This window comes from Balaenoptera musculus, chromosome 3, assembly GCF_009873245.2.
Source record: "Balaenoptera musculus isolate JJ_BM4_2016_0621 chromosome 3, mBalMus1.pri.v3, whole genome shotgun sequence".
In the NCBI taxonomy this organism is placed as follows: domain Eukaryota; kingdom Metazoa; phylum Chordata; class Mammalia; order Artiodactyla; family Balaenopteridae; genus Balaenoptera; species Balaenoptera musculus.
The window spans coordinates 170,604,931-170,631,229 of record NC_045787.1 but is presented as its reverse complement, the minus strand read 5'-3'; the positions used below and the strand labels follow the sequence as shown (position 1 = coordinate 170,631,229).

General features: G+C 67.5%; 3 protein-coding genes across 12 annotated transcripts; 2 read left to right on the top strand and 1 right to left on the bottom strand.

Annotated features, from left to right (window-relative positions):
• Positions 1–44: 44 nt before the first annotated feature.
• Positions 45–17,810, bottom strand: LOC118892401 (CACN subunit beta associated regulatory protein). Of its 5 annotated transcripts, none has more exons than XM_036847081.1 (10): positions 17,145–17,810; positions 6,638–6,751; positions 6,407–6,546; positions 6,073–6,137; positions 5,588–5,732; positions 5,212–5,383; positions 4,856–4,993; positions 4,225–4,435; positions 2,757–2,949; positions 45–1,767 (listed from the first exon to the last, which is right to left on the bottom strand). In XM_036847081.1, exons 2-10 carry the CDS (start codon positions 6,728–6,730, stop codon positions 717–719), a joined length of 2,208 nt encoding a protein of 735 aa, XP_036702976.1. In that variant the 5' UTR covers positions 6,731–6,751; positions 17,145–17,810; the 3' UTR covers positions 45–716. The 5 variants fall into 5 exon arrangements, with proteins under 5 accessions (XP_036702976.1, XP_036702975.1, XP_036702977.1 ...); XM_036847080.1 differs by lacking the exon at positions 17,145–17,810 and adding an exon at positions 8,498–9,989; XM_036847082.1 differs by lacking the exon at positions 17,145–17,810 and adding an exon at positions 8,498–9,989 and having other exon boundaries at positions 4,856–4,952; positions 5,212–5,307.
• ATP5F1D (ATP synthase F1 subunit delta) lies at positions 11,190–13,440 on the top strand. Its single transcript, XM_036847100.1, has 4 exons — positions 11,190–11,508; positions 12,004–12,157; positions 12,651–12,739; positions 12,858–13,440. Exons 1-4 carry the CDS (start codon positions 11,368–11,370, stop codon positions 12,978–12,980), a joined length of 507 nt encoding a protein of 168 aa, XP_036702995.1. The 5' UTR covers positions 11,190–11,367; the 3' UTR covers positions 12,981–13,440.
• On the top strand, positions 16,588–26,093 carry MIDN (midnolin). 6 transcript variants are annotated; one of them, XM_036847094.1, is made up of 9 exons: positions 16,588–16,701; positions 17,900–18,560; positions 19,640–19,727; positions 19,914–19,976; positions 21,990–22,118; positions 22,202–22,507; positions 22,664–22,808; positions 23,038–23,283; positions 24,019–26,093. In XM_036847094.1, exons 2-9 carry the CDS (start codon positions 18,328–18,330, stop codon positions 24,294–24,296), a joined length of 1,488 nt encoding a protein of 495 aa, XP_036702989.1. In that variant the 5' UTR covers positions 16,588–16,701; positions 17,900–18,327; the 3' UTR covers positions 24,297–26,093. The 6 variants fall into 6 exon arrangements, with proteins under 6 accessions (XP_036702989.1, XP_036702988.1, XP_036702994.1 ...); XM_036847093.1 differs by having other exon boundaries at positions 22,661–22,808; XM_036847095.1 differs by having other exon boundaries at positions 16,589–16,701; positions 22,062–22,118; positions 22,661–22,808.
• The last annotated feature ends 206 nt before the right edge of the window (positions 26,094–26,299 follow it).

Genomic DNA, 26,299 nt, shown 5'->3' with positions numbered 1-26,299 from the left:
TTCAGGGTGCAGACACCGGGAAGGAGGGGACTGGGGGGCGTGTACAGGGCTGGGGGCGGCGGTGGCGGCGGCGGCGGCGGCGGGTACGGTTATTGCTCGGAGGGGGCGCGGACTGCCGCGAGCACTCGCCGCGGTGAGGTAAACGGCTTCGGGGGCTTGGAGGCCACGGCCTCGAGCTAACCTCACAGCCCGGGCCGCGCGCCCTCTCTTCGCGGAGCCTCGGCGCCCCTTGGTCCCTGCGCGTGCGCCTTAGCGCGAACTCCGGCGCGTGCTAACCGGACGCGTCTCGAGGCTCGATTGGTGTTGGGAGGGGCGCTCTGCGCATGCGTCTCGCGCAGTCGGCTCTCATCGCCCCTCCACGATGCAAGCCCTACGCATGCGCTTCCCGTTGCGTCGTGCCGGAGGCGCGGCGCGGCGCGCACGGCAGCCCCGGTCACTATCCCGAGGCCGCTGTCTGGGGCCAAGGGAAGTTGAATGTGGTCCTCGGGACCCCGAAGATGAGAATCCGCCACACTCTTTGTCGACCCGGTGAAGTGCCCGCAGGGGACTGTGTGCGTGAGCACTTCGGGCTGGCGCAGGGTGCCTGGGGCACTGCGCGTGTGCTCGAGGCCCGCGGTCCCAGGGCAGGCGCGCCAGGGCGTCGTGCCCCAGGTGTGTCCGGCGCCGAGGCCCCGCCGGTGCCGAATAAGCTGACGAGGTGGGCGCAGGGCGTAGGCTTAGACCGGGCTGTGGTCGGGGGACGTGGGCGCGGCCGCGGCCAGCACAGGGGCCGCGGCGACGGGCTGGGCCAGGCGTGGCGGGAAGAGCCTGTCGTCGAGGCTGGCCGCCAGCTTGTCCAGCAGCGCGCCCGGGGGCCCGGCGCACAGGCCGGAGCCAGGGCAGCCGCCGCCGGGCTCCTCCTCGATGACGGGGATGGGAGGCGCGGCCGGATCGTCGCCCGCGCGGCCGTCGGGCGGGCAGTCGACGCTGTCTCCGCGGCGCAGGGGCGCGCGCGCGGGGCGGGGGGCGCCGGGCTGGGCTGCGGGTGGGGCGGAGGGTGCGGCACGCGCGCCTGGGTCGCTGTGCTGCCGGCCGCGCTGCTGCCACTGCTTGCGCGTGTGGGGGTGCGGGTGCGCGCGCGCGCGGTGGCGCGCTGCGGCGGGAGGGGCGTCGTCGAAGTGCGGGTCGTGGCGCAGGAACTCGTGGAACAGCGCGTCTGTCTTCTCGTCGATGCTGTAGTCGCGGCGAGGGGCGCGGCGAGGCCAGGCGCGCGGGCTGCCGGGCCGGGCGGGTGCCTCGGGCGCGGGACCCTCGAAGCTGCAGCCCACGGTGGCCTCGCGGCCCGCGCTCGTGAAGGAGGAGCGCTTCTCGGGCGCGCTGGGGGGCCCGTCGTCGCCCGCGCCGCGGCCCTCGATGCTGGCGTAGCCGCTGTCCATCTGCAGCAGCTTGCGCGGCCCGCCCGGCTCGCCGTCCGCTGTCCGTGGTGTGGGCGGCGGCGAGGGCGGCGGGAAGGCGGGTGCGGCGCCCCCGGAGCCCGAGCTGTCGCCGCTGCGCACCGAGTCTCGGTCGTTGCCGCTGCTGCTGTGGTCTGAGGCGGTGGCCGCGTGCAGCTCGAGCGAGGCGCGCAGGCTCCAGATGTCGCGGTAGATGGTCTGGGCCTGCTCTGGCCCCGCGTCTCGCTCACTATCTGAGTCTTGCTGCTGCTCAGGCCCCGCGCTGACGCCGCACTCCGGGGGGAACTCGGGGCTCGCTCCTCCCGCGGCGCCCACCTCCTCGGCTGCCTCTAGCCTGCAAACCAGGCCACAGCCGTCAGGAGGCAGCCCAGGCCCCCCGCACCCCCTCCCCGGCCACCCTGCCTCTGGGTCCGGGAGGGTGGGCACGGGTGGGAACCCTCTAGGGTTGGCCAGGCCCTGTGGAAGATGATGTATTTGCATGCTGCCTGTTCACTCTGCACTGGATGCTTTTCGGGTAAACCCGGAGCCGTCCTGGCGCCTGCCGTTCAACCAGGGCCTCTTACAAAATGTGACCAGAGCATCTGCTGCCACTGCAGGAGGTTGGCCCCTCGCCCAGAAAGAGTGAAGGCTCTTCTCGGGAGATGGCCTTCTTCGACTAAGAGCTTCGTGTACCAAGGGGTGGCTGGGGATGGACTGGACCAAGCAGGGTCCAGCTCAGCCCCTACGCCTGGGTGTGTCGCCTCAGCTCCCCACAATAGACTGACAAGTAGCCAGGAGTAAGATACACACAAAGAAAGTGTTAACTACCCAGACCAGGGAATGCCCAAGAGTTGGGAGCCCTGCTCCCGGGATCCAGTTCCCCATCCCACTGACGTGAGCCCAGAGCTTCAGCAGAGTTGTCCTTGGGCTGGGGGAGGGGGTACCGCTGGCAGAAGTGGTCACAACAGTTTCTGAGTAGCGGCCATCCAGCCCTCAGGAGCATGGACAGGCAAGAGGGACCCTGGGGCCACAGCGGAGCCCTTCAGACTCCACCAGGAAGCAGCAATACCCACGCGGGCACATACCCACAGCGGCCCTGCTTGAGCAGGCATTCTGTCTTGGAGGCCCCGCCCGCCCCTCTACCCTTACCCAGTCTCCCCCTGCTTCCCTCCTCCGGTCCGTGCTGGAGAGGTGGCCCCAGCGAGGCAGCCTCCGGGAAGGACGGTGGAGCCAGAGGGACACGACCGCCTGTCCGAAGGGCGGGGAGAGCGCTCCCTGGGCCACCTATGGGGGATGGGGTGGGGCAGGGGCCCACCCCTAGCACCTCTATCTACTGAAAAATACCTGCCGAGAGTGGGGGGCGGGCTGGCGGGGCTGGTGGGGCTGGCCAGAAAGGGGCGGGGGCTCGGGAAGGCCACAGTGTCGCCAGCGCTGGCGATGTACTGGATGAAGTCCACGTGGGGGGCGTCCCCCTCCTCCTGCTCCATGCTCTCGCTGGCTGCCCGCTGCCGCTGGAAGTGGTGTCGCTTGGGGGAGCCTGTGCAGAGGAAGGTACAGCAGCCTGCCTGGGCCCCTCCCACCCCAGGCCCCGCCCCCTGACCCCTGAGCCAACAGAGCCAGCCTGGACCAGGTGAGCATGTACCCGGCCATGCAGGTGGGGAAACCAAGGCGCCCAGGGCAGAAAGGCCAGGACCGAAAGCCCGGCAGCCAGGGCGGGCGGGACTGGAGATGCCAAGGCGGCAGCATTGGCCCGAGTGGCCCTGGCAGGCAGGTGTGGCCAGAGCACAGCCTTGTCCTGGACACCAGGTAACAGACACGGCCCAGCTAGAGTGCCGAAGAAGGCCGACGGTGGGGGAGAGTGAGGGAGAGGTGACGCCCTCTCCTGCCAGCTCCAGCCCTGCCGGCCCAGGGCCAGGACCCTCCCACAAGGGAGGCCTCAGTGGGAAAGCCTCAGGGGTGGGGATGACAATCACCCAGCAAACAGGTTCTGGGCGCTTCTGTGCCTGCATTTGCCTATAATCACCTCCCGAAGCACAGGCTCTGTCTGGGCTCCCAGTGGGGCAGTGGGACAAGCCATCCCCTCCGCTCCCCTCCCCGGCCAGAAGCACTTCAGCCAGAACTCACCCCTCCCCCCACCCCACAGCAGCTGGAGCCGCGCCCCAACAAGGGGACTGTCACTGTCACTGGCCACGCACCTTCCCTGGCCTCCAACACTGCTCGTCCCCTCGCCCCTCCTTTCCTGGCAGTGGGAACCGCCACCTCCGCCACAGGGCAGCAGGCACCCCAGCGGCCTGGCCCCACTGAGCTCCCATGAGCAGGGATGGTTGCAGCTGTTGGTGCCACCTCCCCCCCAAGACACACACGCATGGTCCTTGGGTTGAGGTTTGGAAGCCCTGTATCCAGGGCCCCATGACCAAGGGTCTGCAGGATCGAAGGCCCACCACCTGTAGTTGTAAATAAAGTTTTATTGGCCAAAGCTGTACTCTTTTACACGCCATCTAGGGCTGCTTTCACGCCACTGCAGCAGACACACTGACCACAGAGCCAGAAACACCATGCAGTGCCTCGTAGGTGACGCTCACTGATACCCGCTCTAGCCTGACAACCCCTGGTTTTACCGGGGCTCAGCGTGCAGCCCTGGCTCTTCCTCCTGACCAGCTCTGACCTTGGGCGAGATGCCCGCTGGTAAGCGGGCGATGCCGGCCAGCATGGGGTGGGCGCTGGGGACCCCTCCCAGGGTGCAGAGCCGCCTGCTCCACATTCTCCTGGGGCCTCCCCTGGGCCTCGCTCCCCACCAGGGACCACAGCTCACCTCTCGTGTCCAGACTGGACGCCCGCTGGCTGGGCTCCAGCTTCCATTTCTTGACCTTGAAGTAGGGGCTGGCCCCGTCCAGGCTGGCGTGGCGCCTCAGGCGGGTGAAGAACTGCAGGACGGGGCCTGCCCCAGAGACTGGGCCCGCCTCCCCAGGCCCTGCTGCGGCCCCTGGCCCACCAGGCTTGGCACTCCTGGCCCCTGTGTCCAACTGTGAGGGAAGAGGGATGCTCTCAGACCCCCCAGCCCCTCCCTGCTGCCCTAGTGCCAGCCCAGCCCGGGCCACCCAGCACTCACATAGAAGACAGAGGAAAAATAGGGGGCTGGGGGTGGGCTGGGGCCTCCTCCCCCCAAGACCCTGCCTGAGAGGCTCCCCAGGGCTCGGCCAGGCGCTGGCCACCTCTGTTCCCCCAGCCCTGGACAGAGGGGGTCCCGTCCCCTGGGCTGGGATGGGTCCCTGACCACACCCTCTGCAGCTGTTGGACTGCCCTGTGTGCGGGTGAGCCAGCCGTGCATGTGCCCTGTGTGCCACCTGCCCCTCTTCCTCCCAAGCTCGGGGACCAGGCAGGGGGCCAGCCACAGGCTGCCTCATCCTGGAGTGGGACAGGGGATGCATGTGCGGGGGCCTCACCGAGGTGCCTTCCCCAGAGTCACTGGAAGCCGAGGGGCTGATCTCGAAGTCGGCAGGGCCCACAGCCGAGTTGTAGGGGTCACCTGGCAGGGCGGAGCTGGGGCCCACAGAGCGGCCGGTGAGGGCCTTCCCCGGGGGCTGTGGGACAGAGCCGGGGTGGGGAGGAAGCAGTGACAGGTCAAAGAGCATGGGTGGCGGGGGGGGGGTGCGTGCTGGACCCGCCACCCGCTGGACCCGGCCAGTCCCCACTCCCCACCCGGAGGTGAAGGGCGCAGCCAGAGGGTGGGAAAAGTGGTGCCTGTTGGGGGATGGTGGGCCGCCCCCGAGCTCCGGGCCAGCTGCCACTTCCAACTCACCTGGAATATGGCGAGACTGGCCTTGGGGGCGGCCGTGGGGTGGGTTGTGGTGGTGGCACTGGCCTCGCCTGAGTCACACTCGTGGATGGTGACGATCTTGAGGGGCGGCAGGTGCAGGTGGGTGAGGCGGGCGTTCTTCAGGTGGTGGAAGTCCCCCTCGGTCAGGGTGTACCTGCGCCCAGCGCGCCTGCCCGTCACCTTGGGCGAGCTGGGTCCCTCTGCCCACACCCCAGCGTCCTCCCTGGCCCCACCGTCACCCTGCCCGCCGGGAGTGGGGGACAGCCGGGCACTGGCGGGGGCCAGCTCCACCCCGCAAGCCCAGCACAGGGCGGCAAGGTGACCTCCCGGCTGAGCCCCGGCACCGGGCCCTCCTTACCGGCGGCCCTTGTCCTGCGCCTTCCGGCTCTGCTCAAACAGGGCCGCCTCGTTGAAGGACACCCGGCGGCCGGTGGAGCTGGTGGACAGGAAGCGCTCGGTCTCGGCGTCCTGGCCCTCGGGCTCCTCCCCCCTGAACTCGGGGTCTGCGAGGAGAGCCAAGAGAGGGTGGGCCCCGGGTGGGCCGCGCCGGGCGCCGGCGGGCGGCCGGGCTGGGGGACCGGGTCGGGAAGGGAGTGCCGAGGGCCCGACTGACCACCGGGGGCGGGGTGGGGGCGTGGAGGGCACTCGCTCATCCGCTCACACACTCACTCACGCAGCACGCGCCTGTGAGCACCTACGCGTGGGCTTAAGGAAACAGAGATGAGTCGGACTCGAGCTGCGCCCAGTCTGGTGGGGGAGACAGACAGACACAGATGGTCAGGCGGCCGGGGGGGGTGTGGAGGGGGGCAGACGGGCGGCGACGGGCCTGGCAGGGCGCCTCACCTTGAGCAGGGCGGGCGCCGTTGTCCAGGTAGCTGGTGGTGGTCTTCTCTGCTTCCTCTGTGGCTCTGGGGAGGGGCAGCAGGAGAGCAAAGTGGGCCAGAGGACCCAGGGCGCTGCCCACGGGGTCCCCCGCAGGGCTCATGGCCACCGGGGCATCCTGAGCTCACGGGAGCCCACTCCCTTGGACCCACCCCATTCTCCCAGGCTCCTGCGCAGACACGTGGGCACCGTCACTCAGAAGCAGGCCCAGCGCCCCTGCGGCGCGGGCTCTCAGGCTGACCTGTCCCAGCTCCCCTGCGGGGCGGGGCGGGGCGTGGGGCTGGGGGCCGCACACCTGTGGACGCGCCTGTGGACTTCCCAGCAGCGCCTGCAGAGCAGCAGCGCGCCCGACAGCACCACGAGGGTGCCCCCAACGAAGAGCGCCATCACCACCACCAGCAGCACGTAGTTGTCCAGGACCGGGTCTGGCTCCCCCTGCGGGGCCAGCGTCAAGGGTCAGGGCCGGTGGGCGTGGACTCTGGCGGCCCCGCCCCCATCCTCCCAGCCCGCCCCCCCCCTCACTCACGGTGGGGCGGCCCGTGGCGTTGTCCCACGTCGTGGTCAGGGCGACTGTGGCGGAGGTGGTGGCGGCCGTGGCCATGGTGGCCGTGGGCTGCATTCTGAGGCTAGGAGGAGGGGCCTGGGGGGGCAGGGCCTGCTCAGCTCCAGCTCCTCTGTCCCTCCTCCCGCTTTCCCGGGAGCTTGAGCAGGGGACTACACAGGGCGGTGACTCACGAAGAGGTGGGGGGGAGCCCCGAGGCAGCCCCCACCCGGGTCAGATCAGACCTCCATATCCCCATCTTTGAAAAGGGGGAGGCGCGTGCGTATCAACAGCTTCCCCAGCCGGTGGGGCCGACCCGGCAAGGTGGCATGGGGCGGGAGCCCTGCCCAGGAAAGAAGCGCTTCTGCGAGGAATAGGCAAACTGAGGCCTTCAACTCACTCCCGCCACACCCCAGGGGCCCTGCCTGCACCATCAGGGGAGCGGGAGGGGCCGCCTCGGCCCCAGGAGACTGGTTCCAGAATAGCGGGGACTCGGGCCATCCCTGGGGCTGGCCAGCCCGGGGAGGGGGCGGAGGGGCTGAGCGCCGGGACTCCAGGTTACGAATCCTGGAGGTACAGGTTCCCCCTCCGCCCAGTGCCGGTGGGAGTGAAAAGGCCAAAGGAGGCGCATCTGTTCCCAACCCTCAAGAATCTGGTTCCCATGGCGACTGAGCGAGCAGGCCGAGCTGGGGGGGGGGGGCGGGTTGCCAGGGAGCACTGGGGAGGGGAGGGGGCGCGGGGGAGGGAGGCCTCCTGCAGGGGCGGCTGGAGCCAGCCCCGGGCGGCAAGATGGCTGCTGCCGCCGCCGCCCGCCGGTGCCCGGTCGGCCGCGCGCCCCCGCCGCACCCGTCCCCGCCCGAGCCGGCCGGGCTCCACGTCTGCCTGGAGCCGGGGGCACTGAGGCAAAGAGGGTCTCAGCTCTCGGGAAGGGACTGCGTGGACCTTGCACCTGACCGCTCTCCCCAACACGCGGCTCCTCCCGGCGGGAAGGACCGGTGGCCGCACTCGGGAATCTCAGGAAACCGAGTCCGGGGCCAGGACGACCAGCAGCCCTGAGTGGGCACGGCGCGCGGCCCTTCCCCACAGGAAAGGGAAAGCCTGTGCACAGGTTCCAGCGCCCCCAACCCTTTGGGACTTTCACCCTACTCGACAGCGGGGGAAACTGAGGCCCATAGCAGGGGAGGGTCCTGGAAAAGCCAGGTGTCCTCGGCACTTCGAGTCAGAGGCTGGCCGCGGCTCCCCTGCATTCTCGGGGGAGGGGGCGCCTCTATGTAGGTCGGGAAATGAGTTCAGGTTAGAGGGGGAGGGGGCAGAGGCACAGGGACGATGACAGGAGACCAGGGAAGACGGCAGGAGGCCGAAGGGGAAGGGAGGCGGACTCCTAGGGAGCAGGTGGGGACGGGAAACCAGGGCGGAGGTTGCCCACGGGCCACCCTAAAGTCCCGCCGGGCCTCGGCTCCCGATCGGGCTCGCCACCGCGCCCACCCCCGCGTCCCCAACCGGCCCCGGGGACCGGGATGGCGAGCAATGAGATGCAGAGAGCTGACCTCGGGCACATCTCACCCCCGGGCTAAGCCCGGGGGCGGAAACGCCACGGCCCTCGCCGAATCTCTCAGGGGGAAACTGAGGCTGAGGGAGGGCGTGGGCGAGGGTCCCTCTCCGGGCCGCCGAAGAGGGGTGCAGAGTCCGGCAGGTTGGCCCCCACGCCGGCCCTGGCCCCTCCGCTCCCTGCCTCCGGCCTCGCCGCCTCGCGGGATAGGGCCGGTGGTCTCTAGCCAAGGCGGGCCGTGCGGCCTCGGCCTGTCCCCCGCCCGCCCCGGTGCAGCCCCAGGCCCGCGCGCCTACCTCAGCGCCGGGGCGCGCGGCCCATGGGCGGCGGGCGGGCTGCTGCACGGCGCTCCCGGCGGGCTCCGGCGCCCGGTAGCCGCGGAGCAGGCGGAGAATTTATGAATGGAGAGCTCGGCGCGCGGGGGAGGCAGGCGCGAGAGGAGGGGCCACACACGTGACCGCGCTGGCGGCCAGCCCGCTCCGACCCGCTCGGTGCCGCCCGGTGCTGCCGGGTCCCCGGCCGACCGCCCCCACCGCGCTCGCCGCCGCTTCTCGCTTGCTCCGCGCCGGCCACCGCCTCCCTGTCCCTTCCGGCGGGGGCGGGGGGGCGGAGCCTGTGCTCCTGGGCGCCCCCTCCCCACGCGGAGCCGCCCTCTCCCGAGGCAGCTGAATCTCCGCCCCCGGCCCCTGCGGCACGATTCCCCGACCTTCCCTGTATCCCCGGGGACGGGGGACCAAAGGGGTGTTGGTCCCAGGGCGCACGACTCCCCGCAGCCTGGAGTCCGGGGGTGCCCAGACTCCCTATCCATCGCTTCCCCGGTTTGGGAGTCTCCGGGGTGCACAGCCTAGGGGCTTCGGGGCACATGTCCCACTTTTCTTCCCCTACGTGGGCAGCACTGTCAGGGTTGTCTTGTTAGGATGAGCAGCAAAGATAATGGAACACAACGCATTCTGAGTGCCACCAGTGCTTGCCCGGGTGGGGTGACAACAGGACTACCCCTGCAGAAACCCCATGCCTGGTCAACCCCAAAGCTGCTCTTTCTCAGACAGTTGTGCCTTATCCTTCTAGATGCTCAGGCCACCAATCTGCCACCAGCCTGGTCAGGGTCCCATCCCAGACTACCTGGCCTTGTGTTCAGCACAGCACAATGGCACCCCTTTCTCCTCCAGTGAAAGAGGAAGGCCCAGTCCAACCCCAGGGCCTTTGCACGTGCAGGTGCCAGGCCTGGACAGCTTGTCCCCTCCGGAGCTTCCTTCACCTCTTTCCCAATGACAAAGGCTTCATCTCCTCTTGACTCCCTTTGCTAACAAAGCAACTCCCACCCCACATTCCGGACCTCTGCTGCGCTTTGCTTCACTCCGAGGCCATGCACGTCGCACGTCGTTGCCTGTTACTTGTTCCTCTGCGTTGTGTCCCTCCTCACCCCTGCCCCCACTGCGGTGACCTCCAAAAGCAGTTCATTTACAGCTGGGTCCCCGAGCAGAGCATAGCACAGGGGCGGCACCCTGGAGGGAAGGTGTGTTTCCAGTGGATGAAAGGGTGACACTGCCCAAGGAGGGCAAGGGGCAGTCAAGTGGACAATTACCCGGGAAGCCTGGCTCCAGGCGTGTGGGAACTGCATGGGCAAAGTCCCTGAGGTCCCCAAGTGTGTGGGCTGAAGATGAATGTGTTGGAGGACCAGGGGGAGGCAACTTGTGTTCCCAGCAGGGGAATGATGTGGTCCCTCTGGCTGTTTGTGGAGAAGGCGCCGTGGTGAAGCCAGGGCAGGAGCCTGGGGCCATCCAAGCCAGTAAAGGTAGCTGCAGGGGCCGAACTGGGTGGCTTGTCGATGGGTACACCAGAGAATTCCAGGATAAACCCGGGTTGGGGACCTGAGTAACAGGTGATGCCCCGACCCCTTGGCTACCCTGGAGTGGGGATTAGACACAAGTCCAATAGATGGGTCTGAGAAGCATATGAGAACAGGCCTCCATTCCAGTAGGATCCAGGGTTCCGGGACGAGCAAGCCGTGCACAGGACGCACCCCTAAGAAATGGGAGCAGAGCTTCCCTCTGCACACACCCGACTAGGGCCAGGATGCCCAGCGCATAAGGACTGATTCCACGAGTACCCCTCACAGCACTGGCCTAGAGAGGGGGCGGGGGCCTGGGCGCCAGGCCCCGGGCCTCCCTGGTGTGGGAGCCTCTTTCGGCCACAGCACCTGCCCAGACACGAGCCCAGGTGTGACACCCCCCCCAAGCCCCCGCGCCCTGCACCCGTCCGCTCCTCACCCAAGGCCCTTCCGGATGTGGACCCCAGCCCGGTCTAGCCGGACTCCACGTTTTCCCGGAGCCCAAGGTGGGGGCTGGGGCCCAACCGGGGTGCCGACCTGCCCGCGCGCGGGGGCGGAGCGGTGACGTCAGCGCCGCGAGCGAGGCTGCGCGGGCCGCGGTGACGTCCGCGGAGCCCGGGGCCGCCCGCGCACGCGCCCCTGCGTCAGCAGCGCGCGGAGGCGGTGGCCGGGAGGGGCTGCGGGGGGGGCGCATCTCCGGGCGCGGCGCGCCCTCTGCCGGCGCCCTTGGGGTTGCAGCCAGGAGATTCCTACACCGCTGGACGCTTACGGGAGCTGGACACTCCGCCTGGGATGCCATTCCCGGGACGCCTGCACTTCCTACAGTCACAGCCTGCCCCATCCGGCCCCCATACTCTGCTTTTTCATTTTTAAGTATTTGTCACCTCCTAACATACTGTACAATTTATTACGTTGAGTGTCTGTTAAACGCCCCCACCACCCCAAACTAGAGCAGGAATTTTAATATTTCCCTGATGTCTCCCCAGCGCCTGACATCCAATGAGCGTCTCCAAAATCTTGAATTAAGTGTCTCTTTCTCCGCGCGGGCTTCTGGTCCTCCCCTTGCAGAGCCGTGTAACCGACCCCCGCACCTGACCACCGGGCTGGGAGCTCTTGCCGGAAGAAAACTACAACCCCCAGCATGCCGCGCGTCCAGGCGGTGCGTTGTCTTCAACATCGCGCACAGCGCGCCGGGAGTCGTAGTTCGCGCCTGCGCCCTCGTCGGGATTCTTCTCCCAGAAGTCCTCGAGCGTCGTCCTCCTCGCCCTCCAGGCCGCTGGCGTCCAGCCGAAGTCTGCCCGCCCCTGCTCCGCTGTCCGCCGTCCGCCCACCGTCATGCTGCCCGCCGCGCTCCTCCGCCGCCCGGGCCTGGGCCGCCTCATGCGCCAGGCCCGCGCCTACGCCGAGGCCGCCGCCGCCCCGGCCCCCGCCGCGGGCCCGGGACAGATGTCTTTCACCTTCGCCTCACCCACGCAGGTTCGGACGTCTGCCGGGCTCAGACCCCATTCTGGACCCCGCACCCTCGCCCTTCCCCCGTGTGGCCCAGGAACCGAGCCCCCAACCCGCAGGTCGGCGACCCCCATTCCGGATCCGCGCCCTTCCCCCGTGTGGTCCGGGATCAGACCGCCCAATTTTCAGGTCGTTCCTCAGCCCCCCATTTCGATGTGCGGCCTTCCTCACGTGGTTCAGAACCTGAGTCCCTGGGCACCTCTCTTGTACGCTCCTCCCCAGGCGGCTCGCTGGTTTTGCCTTGACCGCGTCTCCTTACCCGAGGACTAGGGTGCCTGGATTCCATTGTCAAGTAGACAAAGGCGCTGCAGTCCTGCACGAGGATCCCACCGAAGCATCGGCTGCCTCTGTGTCTCCCGTCAGCTTTCAGTCCTACCTTGGTTGTTTAACTGCGGGAGAGACTGACCGCTGTTCCCCGAGGGACTAGCCTGAAGTGACCTTTTCTTCATGTGTTTTGTCTAGGTGTTCTTCAACGGCGCCAACGTTCGACAGGTGGACGTGCCCACGCAGACTGGAGCGTTTGGCATCTTGGCAGCCCACGTACCCACACTGCAGGTCCTGCGACCGGGGCTGGTTGTGGTCCACGCTGAGGACGGCACCATTTCCAAATACTTTGGTGAGTCGATTGGGAGGGCAGAGGGAAGGGGCTGGGTGAGAGATGCTTGTCTCAACGGGCTAGTTCTCGTTTCAGTTGGCAGTGTCAGAAAGCGCACCAAGGATATAGAACTCCCCGGCACTGGGCTGTGTGTGGTTAGGGATGTAAGTGGTCAGCAGTGGGCCTGGCGGGGGCCCATCAGAGGAGAAAGGATCCTCAATTCGGAGGAGGTTTTTCACAGCCTGGCCCCAGCGGTACAACCCAGACTGGAACCCAGCTCCGGCTCACCCCTAACCCTAGCTCCGCTCCTGGGCCGCTGGGCAAAAGGAGGGGGCTCTGTCCCCATGTCCAGTCTGCAGTCGATGCACTTGGTGGCCCCCGTTCACTTGTGTGCTGGGGCCTTTGGAATTTGGAGCCACGCTGTGTGGTCACTTTCCTGGCCCTGAAGGGGCTCTGGGGCTGACTTGTGTCCCCACGCCCGTACATGGACCTCTCACTCCCCCTCTTCTCGCAGTGAGCAGTGGCTCGGTCACAGTGAACGCTGACTCTTCGGTGCAGTTACTGGCTGAGGAAGCCGTCACGCTGGACATGCTGGATCTGGGGGTGAGTGTCCCAGGGGAAGCTGGTGTTCTAGCGGCCAAGAACTCCCCAGCTGCAGGGAGGGAACAGGTACCGGGCTGGGCTCCTTGCTTCGCCCTCACTTGCCACCCACCCTCTGCAGGTGGCCAAGGCGAACCTGGAGAAGGCGCAGTCGGAGCTGTTGGGGGCCACGGACGAGGCTATGAGGGCCGAGATCCAAATCCGCATCGAGGCCAACGAGGCCTTGGTGAAGGCCCTGGAGTAGGCGGTGCGTGTCCCACGCTGGCTCCGGCAGGGAGACTGGGCCAGAGCTGGGCAGGGGATGTCCTGGAGTGAGGACCCAGCTCCTGTGGGTGCAGGCTGGCTGGGAGGCTGGGGGAGTGAGCCTGGGGAAGCCATCCTCGCTAGGAAGCCACCAGGGGGCAGCGCAGTGCCAGCGTCTACCTAGAGCGCCTTTCAGGGCTCTGTTTCTCTGTGGTGAATAAACCAGGGAAACAAGCCAGCTTTGGCAGGCCTGGGGGCTGGCGTCAAGGTCGGGCACTTGCCCTGCCTGTGGGGATTACTCTCACCCCAGAGGGCTCTTCTCCCACCTCCTAAGATCTCCCCAACCCGACGTGCTTGTTACCACTCTTCTGCCGCATCTGCCGCAGAGACCTCTGCTCCCAGCCACCGGCAACGGACAGCGTGCTCCCTGCCCGAACCCCCCATTAAACACCTGGAATCCAGTTTGCGTACGCTGACTCTATCCTGCTTGGTGGTGGGCTCGGGACCCAGCACGGCCTCTCCCCCAGTTTCCTGTGTCTGCGCAGCGAGGTGGGGCAGCCAGCCTCAGCCTTCCCAGCTCAGCAGGCTGTAGTCTGAACCACCTGGGGTGTGCGGTGCGGGCTCAGCTCGCAAAACCCGGCTGGGTTGTGGGAAGGCTGTTGGCTGTCACGCCGGGAGGGTGGGCACAGGCGAAGGTCACCAGCCAGGGCTGGGGACGGCAGGCAGCAGCGTGCTGCCGCTTCTGGGCTGGGCCTGGGCTGCTGGACAGACATGAGGCTCTGCCAGGTTCCAGACTGTGACGTCTGTCCCGTGGGCTCCCCGGCCCCACCCCAGCTGCACTGGGAAGGGGTGGGTCCTGTCTGCTCCCACGGAGGCCCTGCCCTGTGCCTGCCTGGCCTGTGGGTGGCCCCAGCTGGCCAGGTGCCCGATCCCTGGTGGTGTTGGCACCTCCGTGGCACCCGGGCCCCTGGACTGGCCCCAGATGGGTGGGGTGGCTGGGCGGGGGCGGTCCTGGCACCTTGAAGCTTCAGCGCTGTCCCATTTCTTTCAGCCAGTAACTCACTTTTGCAACCATGGGGGTGGCCCAGGCACTGGCCACCTCCTTGCCCCCCTCCCTGGCCCTGGGTCAGAGCAGAGCGGGTGGGGCATTTCAGGGGGGTGAGTGTGTGGGAAAGCTTGGGCCTCTCTGTGTGTCACCGGCAGACAGAAGGTGACGGAGAGGCCACTCCCGGGCTTGTCATTGGCACGGGTGGGCTGTGTGGTCTTGTGTCACGGTCCTATGCGAATGACTGTCCCGTAGCTGCTTCTGAGGCTCGATGTACGGGGAGCCTCCAGGCAAGCTTGCAGCTCTGGGCGGTGTCCGTTTGGGGCTTGCTCCTTCTGTGCAGGTGAGGTCCAAGCAGCCAGCCCCCACTCCCTCAGGAAACCCCAGCTCAGCTAAGGCTGGGACAGCCGTGGGGTCACAGGTGCAGCCCCACTCCTCCCCTCCTTGTCTCCTGGCTTAGAGCCCAGGTCTTCGAGTTCCTGGACTGGCTTCTCATCTGGTCTATAAATAAGAGCAAGGACACAGCTGGGGGCTGGTGGGGGCTTGTGGGAGGAGACCCTGGACCAGTGGTCCCCACACCAGGGAACCTGCCTGCACCGTCACCTCCTGAGGCCACAGCCCGGGGCTATGGGACACAGCCACACAGCTAGGACCCCCAGCACAATGCAGGCCCCCTGGGAGACGTGCAAGCCTCAGAGCCTGGCCTGGGGACACCTGCGCCCGAACGGCTGCAGGATCAGCCTGTGCTGGCCGGGCTGCGTCCTGGGGTGGGAGGCACCCAGGGTGGGATGGGTCACAGGGCCAGGAACCTGGGGTCACGACCCCTTCTGAGAGTGCAGGCCTTGGGCCTTGTGGGGGCAGGCGGTGCCCAAGGGTTCATCTCTCTCCCAGGAAGAGTGTGCTCCTCGTGCCTTGAGTGTGCTGACGGCCTGGGACTGCCCCCCATAGCACAGGGATGCTGTGAGTGGGAGAGAACAGGCCTCAGGCTGATCTGGCATGTTTATCAACTTGGACTTGCAAAGCCAGGCAGGGGCCACTGGTCCCCTCCCCTGTGTGTGTGACCCTCAGGGGCCCCATGCCAGGAGATAGCCCACTTCCCTGCAGGCAGACGAACCAGGCCCAGTGAGATCACAGACCCGCTGGAGGTCTCAGCCGCACCCCACCCAGCGCCACCTGCCCACCTGAGGGTCCCACCTGGCCTGTCCCTCTGTGAGCCCTCCAGTGTTCAGATGCTCCGGCTTCAGAGCGCACGGTCCCCTGTGCTGCCTTCCTGCTCTCTCTGCAGGCAGAGCCAGCCAGGCCCGCAGCCCCTCAGCCCGGCCCCATCACCGGGTCTCGTGAGAGCCTCAGGTGCTTTGTGCTGACTTGCTTCTCACCCGAGCACTGTTCTGTTTGTCTGGCAAACTCCTATCCATGCCTCAGTCCCAGCCTCCTGATCCCCTCAGGCCCAGCCCTGACCCTGTGGGGCTGGGAGTGTCTGGGTGTGCCTGTGACAGGGTGGGGGGCCAGAGGCTGCAGGAGCCTTGGGTGGGAGTAGGAGGCAGACCTGGAAAGGAGCACAGCCCTGGGAGGGGCCCCCAGGGCAAGGCTGGGGGCGGAGGTGGTCAGGTCAGATAAAGGGAGACACCAGATAAGTGGACAAGTGGCCTGGGGTCCCCCTCCTCCTCTGGACAGAGAGGGAGGGACGACCGAGAGGGCCCTACCCTCAGCCAGGGTCATCTTTAGAAAGCCCCCTTACACAGGGCGACCTGCAGGGACACACCTGAGGACATGTCAGGCTTTCTGCCTGTTAATGGCTGCGTGGCCTCAGTTTCCTCACCTGTAAAATGGGTAGGGTGATTACGCCCACCACAAAGGCAGGACACCAGTAGGTGAGCATGCCTGATGGGATCATGGCAATATTGCCAGGCCTAGGTGAGGGTCCCACATCCCCAGGCTCCAGAGTGAGGTCGGCTGTGTTCTCTCACTTCATTCTACTGCCACCCTGCGGAAACTGAGGCTCACAAAGGTCAGTGCCCTACGGGGTCACAAAGCCCAGCGGGTGGTGACTGGATGCACAAGGCAGGCCTGGCGCTGGTGAATCGCTCCATAAATGCCCTCTGAGGTCACCGTTAAGGGATGCAGGAGGCCGGGCCGCCGGGGCAGCTGGCTGGGGCCCCCCCACTGCAGGCAGGTGACCCCAGCCTGTTTTCCTGGACCGAGGCCGCTGACTCAGGCCCCCCTTCCCGCTCCCCCATGCGGGCGCCCCCAGGCGGAAGCACTCGGCCAGAAAGGGGGCGGGGCAGGGAATCCAGCTGTGCACCCCGAAACCCCGTAGCACGGGCCGGAGTGCGGGTGCGCCCGAGTCGTCAACGCGGCCGACCGTGACCCCGGGTTCGTAGCATTCAAGGAGCGCCACCCCCTCCCCGTTTAAAATGCGAGATTTAGGGGGCGGGTGGCCTAGGCCCGACGGCGCCCCAGGGCTCTGGCCGGCCGGCAGGCAGGGGCGGGGGCCGGCCTGCGTCACCGCCTGCCCGGCCCCCCGCCTCCTGGCCGCCCAAACTCCACCCCGAGGGAAGGCGGCGCGGATAAAGGCTCGGGGGCCGCCCGCTCGGCCCCAGACCGGCTCCGCCACCACGCACTCGGCCCGGACGTGGGTACACTCAGGACAGTTGAGACTTCGGACTTGCCTCTCCCGGTGAGTGGGGGGCGGGACCTCGCGGGCCGAGGAAGGAGGTTCCCACTCTAGACTCTTGAGGGTGCCCCACTTTTCTTTGTTCTTTGAGCAGGCAGGGTTGAAAGGTGTCTCCAGCCCTGGGAAGCCCCCCGGGACGTGGAGTGGGAGGCACTCGGCGCAGCCAGCACAGCCCGGGAGGGACCTCTGCCCCCGCCCCGCCCCTCGGGCACTCCCCCTCCCCGAGAGTGACCTTGAGCTAGTTGCCTTTCCGGCCTCAGTTTCCCCGACTGTGAGGCCCCATTCTCCTGACTTGGAGGCTTCATGCTCCTAGCGAGGCTCCCACAACGCCCGCAGTCCCGTCGGACTGCCCCCTGTCCCTGGCGGCCTCGGAGACCCCTCCCCGGGTCTCTGGGCAGCGCTCCCGGGTGGAGCCGGCAGAGGGCGCGCCGGCGCTGCTGACTCACCGCAGCCCGGAGCGGCGCGCGCGGGCGCAGCCGGGGACGCCGCGTCACGTCACAGCTCGGGCGGGCGCGAGTCGGGAAGCGGGCCCGGCCCGCGGGACGGGGGTGGGACGCGAGGTGGCACCGGCGCGGGAGGGCCACTCCGGCACCGGCCACGTCACCGGGGTGCAGGCCCCGCCCGCAGCTCCACCCCTTGCCGGGGCTTCACGCCTCACGGGTGGGGGGCGCCCCGGACCGACCCTCCCGCGAGCCCCCCAGCCTGGGCTCGGCCACGAGGCGCGGGGACTGCGTCCAGCTTCCGCTCGCGGCGGCTTCCCGGACCGGCGCTGGGGGAAGGCCCGGGCTTCCTGCTCCCTCGGCGCGGAGCCACTGCCCTCCCCCACGGCGCGCCGTCCTCAGCCTGCGTCCCGCGCCCCCCGGGCCGGGCCGCCCGCCCTTTGTTGCGGGCCCGGGCCTTATGAATGGCCGCGGCGGGGCGGGGGCGCGGAGGCGGGCCAGAGCGGCGCCGGCTCCGCCCCCGCCGCGCTCCGCTTGGCCGCCGGGGCAGGGGCGGAGCGAGGGGCGGGTCCTCGCGGCCACGTGGGGCGGTGCCGCGGGGGCTCCCATTGGCCGGCCCGTGTGGCCGACTGGGCGTTCGGCGCGCGCTGATTGGTCGGCGCGAGCCGGCGGAGTAAGTAGTGAATGGGAGGGGGCGGCGGCCCCGCCCCTCGGAACGTTGATACATTATAACTTTTTTTTCTTGTTACTTTCACCCCCAGATCCTCCGGCGGCGGCGGCGGCGGCGGCGGCGGCGGCGGCGGCGGCGGCGGCGGCGGCGGCTGTTGCTAAGGGAGGGGACGCGCGGGGAAGCTCGGCCCGAGCGGCAGACGGCCCTGAGCGCGGCCGGCTGAGCGGCGCCCCCTCCTCCGGGACCCTTCCCCGCGCCTGCCGCCCTTGAAAGGAGCTGAGAGTGTAGTCCCCACCCAGGAAGGTGCCCCGACGAGCCGACGCGACCCCGGAGCGCCACTCGGATTTTTGATTCCTGATTCGCCTTCCGCTCCTGGGACCTTCTCGAAGGGGAAGCGCGCTGCCCCCCGCCCTCAGGGGCCCCGAGGACCCCTGTTTGGGGAGCCCCCCCGCCCTGCCCGGAGGCGCGGCAAGAATTGGCGGCGCCCCGCGGACTCCAGCCCCCCAGCGTGGGCCGGGGATGGAGCCGCAGCCCGGCGGCGCCCGGAGCTGCCGGCGCGGTGCCCCCGGCGGTGCCTGCGACCTGGGCCCGGCGGCCGAGACGGCGCCCATGAGCCTGGCCATCCACAGCACGACGGGCACTCGCTACGAGCTGTCGGTGCCCCCCGACGAGACGGTGGAGGGGCTGCGCAAGCGGCTGTCCCAACGCCTCAAAGTGCCCAAGGAGCGCCTGGCGCTGCTCCACAAAGACACGTAGGTACCGCGCGCCCCCAGCCCCCGCGCCCCCCGGGCCCGCCGCCCCCTCGGGCCCCGGCCCCGGGGCGGGAACAAAGAGCGCGCCGCTTGGGGAAGGAAGGGGGCGGCCAGACGGGAGGCGGGGGCGCGCCGCGCGCTCTCGGGCGCCCTCTGCTCGGCCCTGCCAGTCTTGGCCCCCTCCTCCACCCGGGGTCGCTGCACAAAGGCGGCTGCGAGGGCGCCTCGGGTCGGGCTTAGGCGGCGTCCCCCACCGGAAGGCAGGAGTCCCGGGCGGCGCGGGGGTCCCAGCTACGGGGGTGGGGGGCGCGGCGGCTGCCTCCTCTGCCTGCGACCCGCCGGCTTCCGCATCTGCTCGGCGGCCCTCTCTGCGTCTGGCTGCCTCTCCCCCCACTTGCGTCTCTCTGCCCCCCTTTGTTCTCGCCACCAAGCGCTTCCCGCAGTCTCCCCCTCCCCCCCCGCGCCATTTAAATCGCCTCCAGGCCGGGGAGCCCTCCCTCCGCGGGCCTCCGGGGACACGCAGTGTCCATCCTCAGCGGAGGGGCCCCGGTGGGGGAGGGGTGGGAGGGGGAGGGTCTCCTTTGTCTGAGCGGCGGCCGCGGTGGCGGCCTGCGCCAGGGAGGGAGGAGGGAGGGAGGGAGGAGGGAGGAGGGAGGAGGGAGGAGGGAGGAGGGGAGGCCCGCCCGGCAAAGCCCGGAAAGGCTAAGCGCTTGGCCCGCAGGGACAGCCCAGGTCCCGGTGGTTGAATTACAGGGGGGCGGCCCCAGGGCGGGGGGAGGGTGCCAAGGGGCTCGCTGGGCCTAGATGGTGAAAACGTGCCTCGCTGAGGCGCAGAGGGAGTGCCCCCAGTCCAGAGTTGGGGTTCCTTGGAAGAAGGGGTCTGCACCGCCAGCAGAGGCTCCCAGGGTCTGACCTCAACCCCGCACACACTCCGGGCTCTGTATTTGGAGACCAGGAAGGGGTGGGGGTGAGGGACTCCTGTCTCTATCCCACGAGCCCAGCCCTCCCCCGCGGACTCCGCTTCCGAGCCCCTGCCTTGTCTCCCTGTAGCCTCACCCTCTTCCTTCCTCCCCACTCAGCCGGCTCAGTTCGGGGAAGCTGCAGGAGTTCGGCGTGGGGGATGGCAGCAAGCTGACGCTCGTGCCCACCGTGGAGGCGGGCCTCATGGTAAATTGCTGGGGCAGTGCGCCCCGAGGCCCCACACTGACAGGCAGTCCCCTCCCCTGTGAGCACAGTCCCCATCACACATTGGACCCCTTCCCCTCAGGACCACCCACCCCACCCATCAAGCGGGGCCCTCCCAACCCCGGTGCTCGGGTGCGCGCTCAGGGTCTCTTCTTCCTCTCTCTGTAGTCTCAGGCCTCCAGGCCAGAACAGTCTGTGATGCAGGCCCTCGAGAGCTTGACTGAGACCCAGGTAAGACCCGCGCCGGCCCCCTCCTGGCCCTTGGGGGCAGCAGGCCCAGTGCCCGGCCACTCTGGAGAGCCTGGGGGTTGTTTGTGCTCCCAGCAGGCCTGTGAGGAGGGGAGGGGACGCGCCGCTCCGCCTTCGTGCCAGCTTGGCCTGGTCACCCAGCTTCCTATTCCTTCTCTCCGCCCCCCCAGCACTCACCACCTGACCTTGAGAGCCTTCTCTCCCACGGTGGCCGCTATGGGGGAGGGGGCCTAGCTTTCACAAGCCTGCCTGCGGGGTGACCTTGGCCCATGCTCCCACACCACCGGGCCTGCATCCCCAGCCCCACCAGCTTTGCCGAGGCGCTCTCCCCCCGCCCCGCTGCGGTTTCCCCAGAGCAACCTTTTTAACATTTCTGATGGGGGGGGGGAGGGATGGGACTGGGTGATACTTTTTCCGCCTTCTGTGACCCCATTGCGAGGGGTGGGGAGTCACCCCTCCCCCTCCTCCCTCTGCTCTTTGTTCTCTGCCCCAAAAGGGGGAGGGGGAGGGGGCGCCCAGCCCCCGGGACCAGCACAGCCCAGACAGGATGTTAGGAAAATATTTAGTAAGCGCCTGGAAGGGCGATGAGGAGGAAGGCTGGGCGATGAGGAGGAAGGCTGGGCCTGGCCCACACTGGGTTCCCGGTTTTGTTGCAGCTTTTTTCTTTTTTCTTTCCCCCTCCTTTCCTCATTTTTCTGGCAGCAGGGCCCTCCTCCCAGGAGGGTGACACAGGCCTCAGCTATCCGCCCGCTGCCAGGGTGGGGGTGGCAGGTCCCCGGCCTCCCCGGCTGGGCTGGGCTGGCCCCCGGCCTCAGGAACCTGCTCAGCGGCTTCCCTTCCTCCTGCCCTGAGGCCCTCGCCCCCTCCCGGCGTGTAGCATCCTGCCCTCACCAGCCGCCTGGCGCGGAGGAGGAGGAGGGGACCCAGGAGCTGGGTGGTCTGCCGTCAGGAGGAGCAGTGGGGTGGCGGGAGAGCCAGGGTCCCTGGAGCCGGGTGGGGCTGGCGTGTGCTTTCCTGGGGCAAATGTGAACTGAGCTCCCTGCTCCTGGGGGTGCTGTGGTTGGCAGGGGGCCCCTGGGCGTGTTTGGTTCACATCCGCCGCAGGGTGTCTACGTCAGGAGGGAGATGGGAGGCGCTGGGCGGAGTGACTGGGCTCCCAGAGCTGCTTCTCCGCCTGGCACCGAGTCATGCCTGCCTGTTCACCCTCCCCTGGGAGGAAGTTGCAGGGTGGAGTGGGGGGGACACCCCACCTGCTCTTGGGAAGCCACCCCAGGCCCTTCCTGCAAAGGGCATCTCTGGGGCTGCGGAGGGCGTGTACACAGGGACTGTGGGGTAGGGGCTGCGCTCGGCCTGCCTCCTTTGCCTTCTCCCCACGGCCCCCAAGCAGGGAAGGTTACGCCAGCCGCTGCCAGCAGGGAGGGGGTGGTTCTGAGTCATCGCGGCCTGTGTCACTTCTCAGAACCCCCCGCCCCCCCCCCCCCCCCCCCCCCGCCCCATCCCGGCCCCGGGGAGAGCGCAGCACTGGCCAGGGTTCAGTGCAGATGGGGGTAGTATGCACCCCTCGCCCACTGCGAAGGGGCTGCCAGATTGGAGGTTCACGTTTGAATGGGCTGTGTTGAGGCCCTGGGAGACTCGGGCCCCAGGGAACCGGTCAGGGCCCCCCCAGTGCCTGCAGAGGCAACGCCTCCTCCTCAGCCTCCGCCCCGCCCAGCACAGATAAATATTTATCTTGAGAAAGCAAAGGTTAGGACAAGAATTTGTCCAGGAATTCCACCCACTCACTGCTCCAGTGGCTTAGCTGGGAGGGGGCCTGAGCTAGGCCCCTGCAGTGTTTACAGGCAAGAGAGGGTGGGGAAGAGGTGTGAGGTGAGGGTTCTTTGAGAGCAGTGATTGCTGGCTGGGCCCCGCCCCCTCTGGCCTCGGTTTCCCCTTGAAAGAACCAAGCTGGCCAGGGCGGGCCAGGCCCCCGTCTCACCCGCCTCTGTCCCCCCACAGCCCCCAGCGGCGCCCAGCCCGGGCCGGGCTGGCGGAGGCAGCTTCCGGAAATACCGATTCATTTTATTTAAGCATCCGTGGCACCGACAGGGACCCCAGAGCCCAGAGAGGGGCGGCGAGAGGCCCCAGGTCACGCAGCGCGGGGGGCCGGGCCGGGCCGGGCTGGGGGCACCGCAGGCTGGAGCCCTGGGCTGACGGGCCGCTCTCTGCAGGTCAGTGACTTCTTGTCGGGCCGCTCGCCGCTGACCCTGGCGCTGCGCGTTGGTGACCATATGATGTTCGTCCAGCTGCAGCTCGCAGCCCAGCACGCCCCGCTGCAGCACCGCCACGTGCTGGCTGCCGCCGCCGCTGCCACCCGTGGAGACCCCAGCGTGACCACCACCCCTGTGTCCTCTCCCTGCCGGCCAGTGTCCAGTGCCGCCCGCGTCCCCCCAGTGCCCACCAGCCCTGCGCCCGCATCCTCCCCTGTCACAGCCGGCTCTTTCCGCTCCCACTCGGCCTCTACCACCTGTCCCGAGGTGAGTCTGGGGAAGGACGTGGTGGGAGAACGTCAGAGCCCCGGATACATCTTTTGTATCAAGGGCCGTCCCTAGACCCGGGGCTGGTGCTGGTCTGGTGAGTGATCCCCTGACCCTGAATCCCAAAGCTCATGTGCCACCCTCCCTCATTAGCAGATGGACTGTTCTGCCCCTGCCAGCGCCGGTGCCAGCCCCACTTCCCCCACCGGGGGCAGCCCCACGTCCCGCTCCCGCAAACCTGGCGCAGTCATCGAGAGCTTCGTGAACCACGCCCCGGGGGTCTTCTCAGGGACCTTCTCTGGTAGGTATCGTGGCATGTCCCGCGAGCAGTCACATGAACCCACACCAGGGATGGGACACGCTCCCCGGGATCTCCACGCATGTGCCTGGCCATACAGCAGGCCACGCGTCCTCATGGGTGGGTGCGAGTGCCCGTGTCACCCAGGGGTTCCGCCTGCACGTATGGGACCCAGGCACTGCTGAGGCTTCATGTCTACCACTGGGGTCCTCATCCACACCCCTTCCCACAGGTACGCTGCACCCCAACTGCCAGGACAGCAGCGGGCGGCCGAGGCGGGACATCGGCACCATCCTGCAGATCCTCAACGACCTCCTGAGTGCCACGCGGCACTACCAGGGCATGCCCCCATCGCTGACCCAGCTGCGGTGCCACGCCCAGTGTGCCCCGGACCTCGCCCCCAAAACTACCTCCTGCGAGAAGCTGGCGGCCGCCGCCCCGGCCTCCCTGAGCCAGGCCCGCCTGTGCAAGCCCCCGGGTGAGTGTCCGCCCCCACCCCACCCCGTCCTGGGTCTCTCAAGGCCCCTCTGTGCGCCTCTCAGAGCAGCTGAGCCGATGGTGGCGGGGAGGGGGCCGCCAGCTGCCACTCGCCCTGCTCCGCAGGCGCGTGTAGAGAAGGGAGTGTGTGTGTTGGGGGCACACAGCATCTTTGTGCCCTCCGGGGGGGGGGTTCCATCCTCACTTCCTCCTCGCCCCCCTCCGGCACCTTCTCCAGATGGTGCGTGGGGCCTCTGTGAATGGGCCAGTCAGGCCGAGGAGGGGGTTAGCTTCCCCTCCCGCTCAAGGGCGGCCTGCGCCGCCCCGCCACTGCAGTGATCTGGTTATTCCGGATGCCTCCGGATTCCTGTAGAACCATGATGTGGGCCCCCAGGCCCCGTCTCAAAGGGGAAACCAAGGCACAGCCTGAGTCCTACCCTGGGTCGCAGAAACAGCCTAAAGTGTTCAAGCTCCAGCTCATTTTTATGCTAGCCGTGTCCCCAGCGCCTGGCTCAGGCCAGCCCTTGCCCTCATGGAGCTCACAGCCTGCTGGTCAGCAGACGTGGAATTAACGACCTAAAGGTTCAGCAGACCCTCTTGACCCACTCACTCACTGGAGGGAGTGTCCACGAGGGCTGGACTGGGCCTGATGCCCATCTGCTGGGGGTCCTCGCGTTTGGTTGGGGGTCTGGCCTCCAAGGGGCCCTCAGGGTCATGGTGACTGCCGCCTCTGCAGGGGACCGGCTGCGGCAGACGGAAAACCGAGCCACCCGCTGTAAGGTGGAGCGCCTGCAGCTGCTGCTTCAGCAGAAACGGCTCCGCAGAAAGGCCCGGCGCGACGCCCGGGGCCCCTACCACTGGCCGCCCAGCCGCAAGGCCGGCCGCAGCGACAGCACCGGCGGCGGGGGAGGCGGCGGCCCCAGTGAGGCGGCCGGCTTGGGCCTCGACTTCGAGGACTCCGTCTGGAAGCCAGAAGTGAACCCCGACATCAAGTCAGAGTTCGTGGTGGCCTAGGAACCCTGTCCCTCGCCCCAGCCCAGGGTGGCCCGTGAGCGTGGCCCCACGCGGGAGGGCCAGCAGCCGGCCGGTGCAGTGGGGCGCTTCCCCCTCCCGGTTACGCGGCCTTTTTTTTTTTTTTTTTTTTTTTTTGAAATTTCACTTCCTACCGTGGTTTTCCGAACTCTCCATGGACTTGGGTTCCTGCCTCCTCGGTTTGGCTCACACTCCCCGCCCCTCCCTCCATCTCCCATCCTCATCCCCGACCTGGCCGGGTCCCTCCCGCCCACCTTCCCAAGCTCCAAATATGTAGCAGTCTTTCCAGATGGTTGAGAGCGGAGACAAGGAAGCCGCCCCCCCCTTCCGTTCTGCCGCCCTCCCCACCCTTTTCAGGTTGAAGTCAAAAATGTAGATGCCTCATTATGCACTTTACAGACAGGGGAGGGGGCCGCGGAGAGGAGAGGCCCCCACCACAAACCCTGGCCCTAAAACAACTCGGCAGGTGCAACCTTGACCGCCAGGGACTGTTTCTCTTCCACATCCGTACTCTTTTCTCTTCTTGGTCTCCTTTTCCATTTTCCTTTTTCCTGGAAAAGAAAAGAAAAGCCGTTTCAGGGGAGAGGCTGGCCAGAGCCTGCCTTGCGGTGTGGGCTGGGGTGCGGGGCGGGGGGGGGGACCCTTTCCTGCCAGGAAAGGAGAGGGAGGGAGGGGAGGTGCCCGCCACCAGCCTGCACCCCGTCCACGCACTGTGCGACTTCCTTCAGCGCTACCCCACCGCCCCACCCCGTTTTTCTGAGCTTGGGGTATTTATAGACTATTAATTTTCTGACTGAGCCAATAGTGGTTGGGAATCTCTTGAAAAATACGGAGAGCAATGGCTGGGGGGGCGGGCTTGACGCCCCCAGCCCTCCTTCCCCACCCAACCTGAGGGATCTGGGCCTGTGGACTGTGTCTGGGGGCCCTCCGGCAGCTGGGAGGGGAGGGGAGGGGGTGCTGAGCTGTGAAACCCCAGGAGGGGCAACGCTGTGTAGCATTAACCCCCTTGGGGGGGGTTCGCTGCTGGTCTAATTTGGACCCTCCCCACTCATGCCCATGCCCCAGGGGCATTCCCCAGGGCAGAGGGACAGACCTCCCCCCCCCTTACTGGGGCCATTTCAATGGGGGTGGAGGGTGTTTTTCATTCACTTTTATTTTTTACTGATAATGGAGATGTTTGGGCCCTGCCCCCCCCACCTGTCAGTCTCGTCCTGGCCCCGCCCCTCTGTGCTGCGCAACACCCCTCTCCCTCTGCCTGCCCCTCCCTCCTAGATGAACCCCAGGTCCTCACCCTGCCCCCGGTTATGTGTTTAAAGTTAATGGTTTCAGATGTGAACATCTTGTGTTAACTGTAGCTCTGTAAATTTTTTGTGGGGGGGTGGGCAGGGAGGGGTCAGAGGGTAGGGGTCAAGGATCTTTGTTTTTGTTTTCGTTTTTCCAAAAAAAAGAAAAAAAAAAAAAAAGGGGCGGGTTTGTTTTTGAAGCGCTGTCTTGGATATCTATTTAATGTGTGTTCTGATGGGGTTTTTTTTAACGATTTTTAAATAACGTCTGTGCCTCCGCTGGTCTGAGGGTGGAGGCCCCAGGCAGGAACCGCCCACCCCTCTCTGCCCTCGCCAGGGCCCCCCCCCAAGAAAGCATTACCCACCCTCGGGCGGTCGGGCTGTGGGGTGTCCCAGCACCTTGCGGGAGTTTCCTGTATGAAAACATGAAATTGGAAAAGAAAAAAGCCTACACAAACACCGTGATTGCAAGGAATAAACAGAAAATGAAACACGAGTGAACGTCCGGCCTGCTCGTCTCGGGGGGTGGGGTGGTCTTGGTTGTCACAGAGTGGGCTGAGTACGGTAGGGGGTGATCTGTCTCAGGAGGGTCGGGTTGGATGCTGGGGTAGCCCGCCACCCCAGGGAGTGGGAGGGGGAACGTGCTCCCAGGGCGCCCAGCGGGGGGAGGGGCGCGTCCCGGAACAGTTCCCACGCCCCCTC

What these genes read in the sequence shown, in the direction of transcription:
- LOC118892401 (XM_036847081.1), bottom strand. Translation starts at nt 6,730, where the DNA reads ATGCAGCCCACGGCCACCATGGCCACGGCCGCCACCACCTCCGCCACA. An exon ending in CGGCGCCCGCCCTGCTCAAG is followed by an intron (nt 5,733 to 6,072) that starts GTGAGGCGCCCT and finishes CTCTCCTCGCAG; the next exon opens with ACCCCGAGTTCAGGGGGGAG. An exon ending in CCAGTCTCGCCATATTCCAG is followed by an intron (nt 4,994 to 5,211) that starts GTGAGTTGGAAG and finishes TCTGTCCCACAG; the next exon opens with CCCCCGGGGAAGGCCCTCAC.
- ATP5F1D (XM_036847100.1), top strand. Translation starts at nt 11,368, where the DNA reads ATGCTGCCCGCCGCGCTCCTCCGCCGCCCGGGCCTGGGCCGCCTCATG. An exon ending in CCTTCGCCTCACCCACGCAG is followed by an intron (nt 11,509 to 12,003) that starts GTTCGGACGTCT and finishes TGTTTTGTCTAG; the next exon opens with GTGTTCTTCAACGGCGCCAA. An exon ending in CACCATTTCCAAATACTTTG is followed by an intron (nt 12,158 to 12,650) that starts GTGAGTCGATTG and finishes CTCTTCTCGCAG; the next exon opens with TGAGCAGTGGCTCGGTCACA.
- MIDN (XM_036847093.1), top strand. Translation starts at nt 18,328, where the DNA reads ATGGAGCCGCAGCCCGGCGGCGCCCGGAGCTGCCGGCGCGGTGCCCCC. An exon ending in AGAGCTTGACTGAGACCCAG is followed by an intron (nt 19,977 to 21,989) that starts GTAAGACCCGCG and finishes GTCCCCCCACAG; the next exon opens with CCCCCAGCGGCGCCCAGCCC. An exon ending in GGGGCGGCGAGAGGCCCCAG is followed by an intron (nt 22,119 to 22,201) that starts GTCACGCAGCGC and finishes CGCTCTCTGCAG; the next exon opens with GTCAGTGACTTCTTGTCGGG.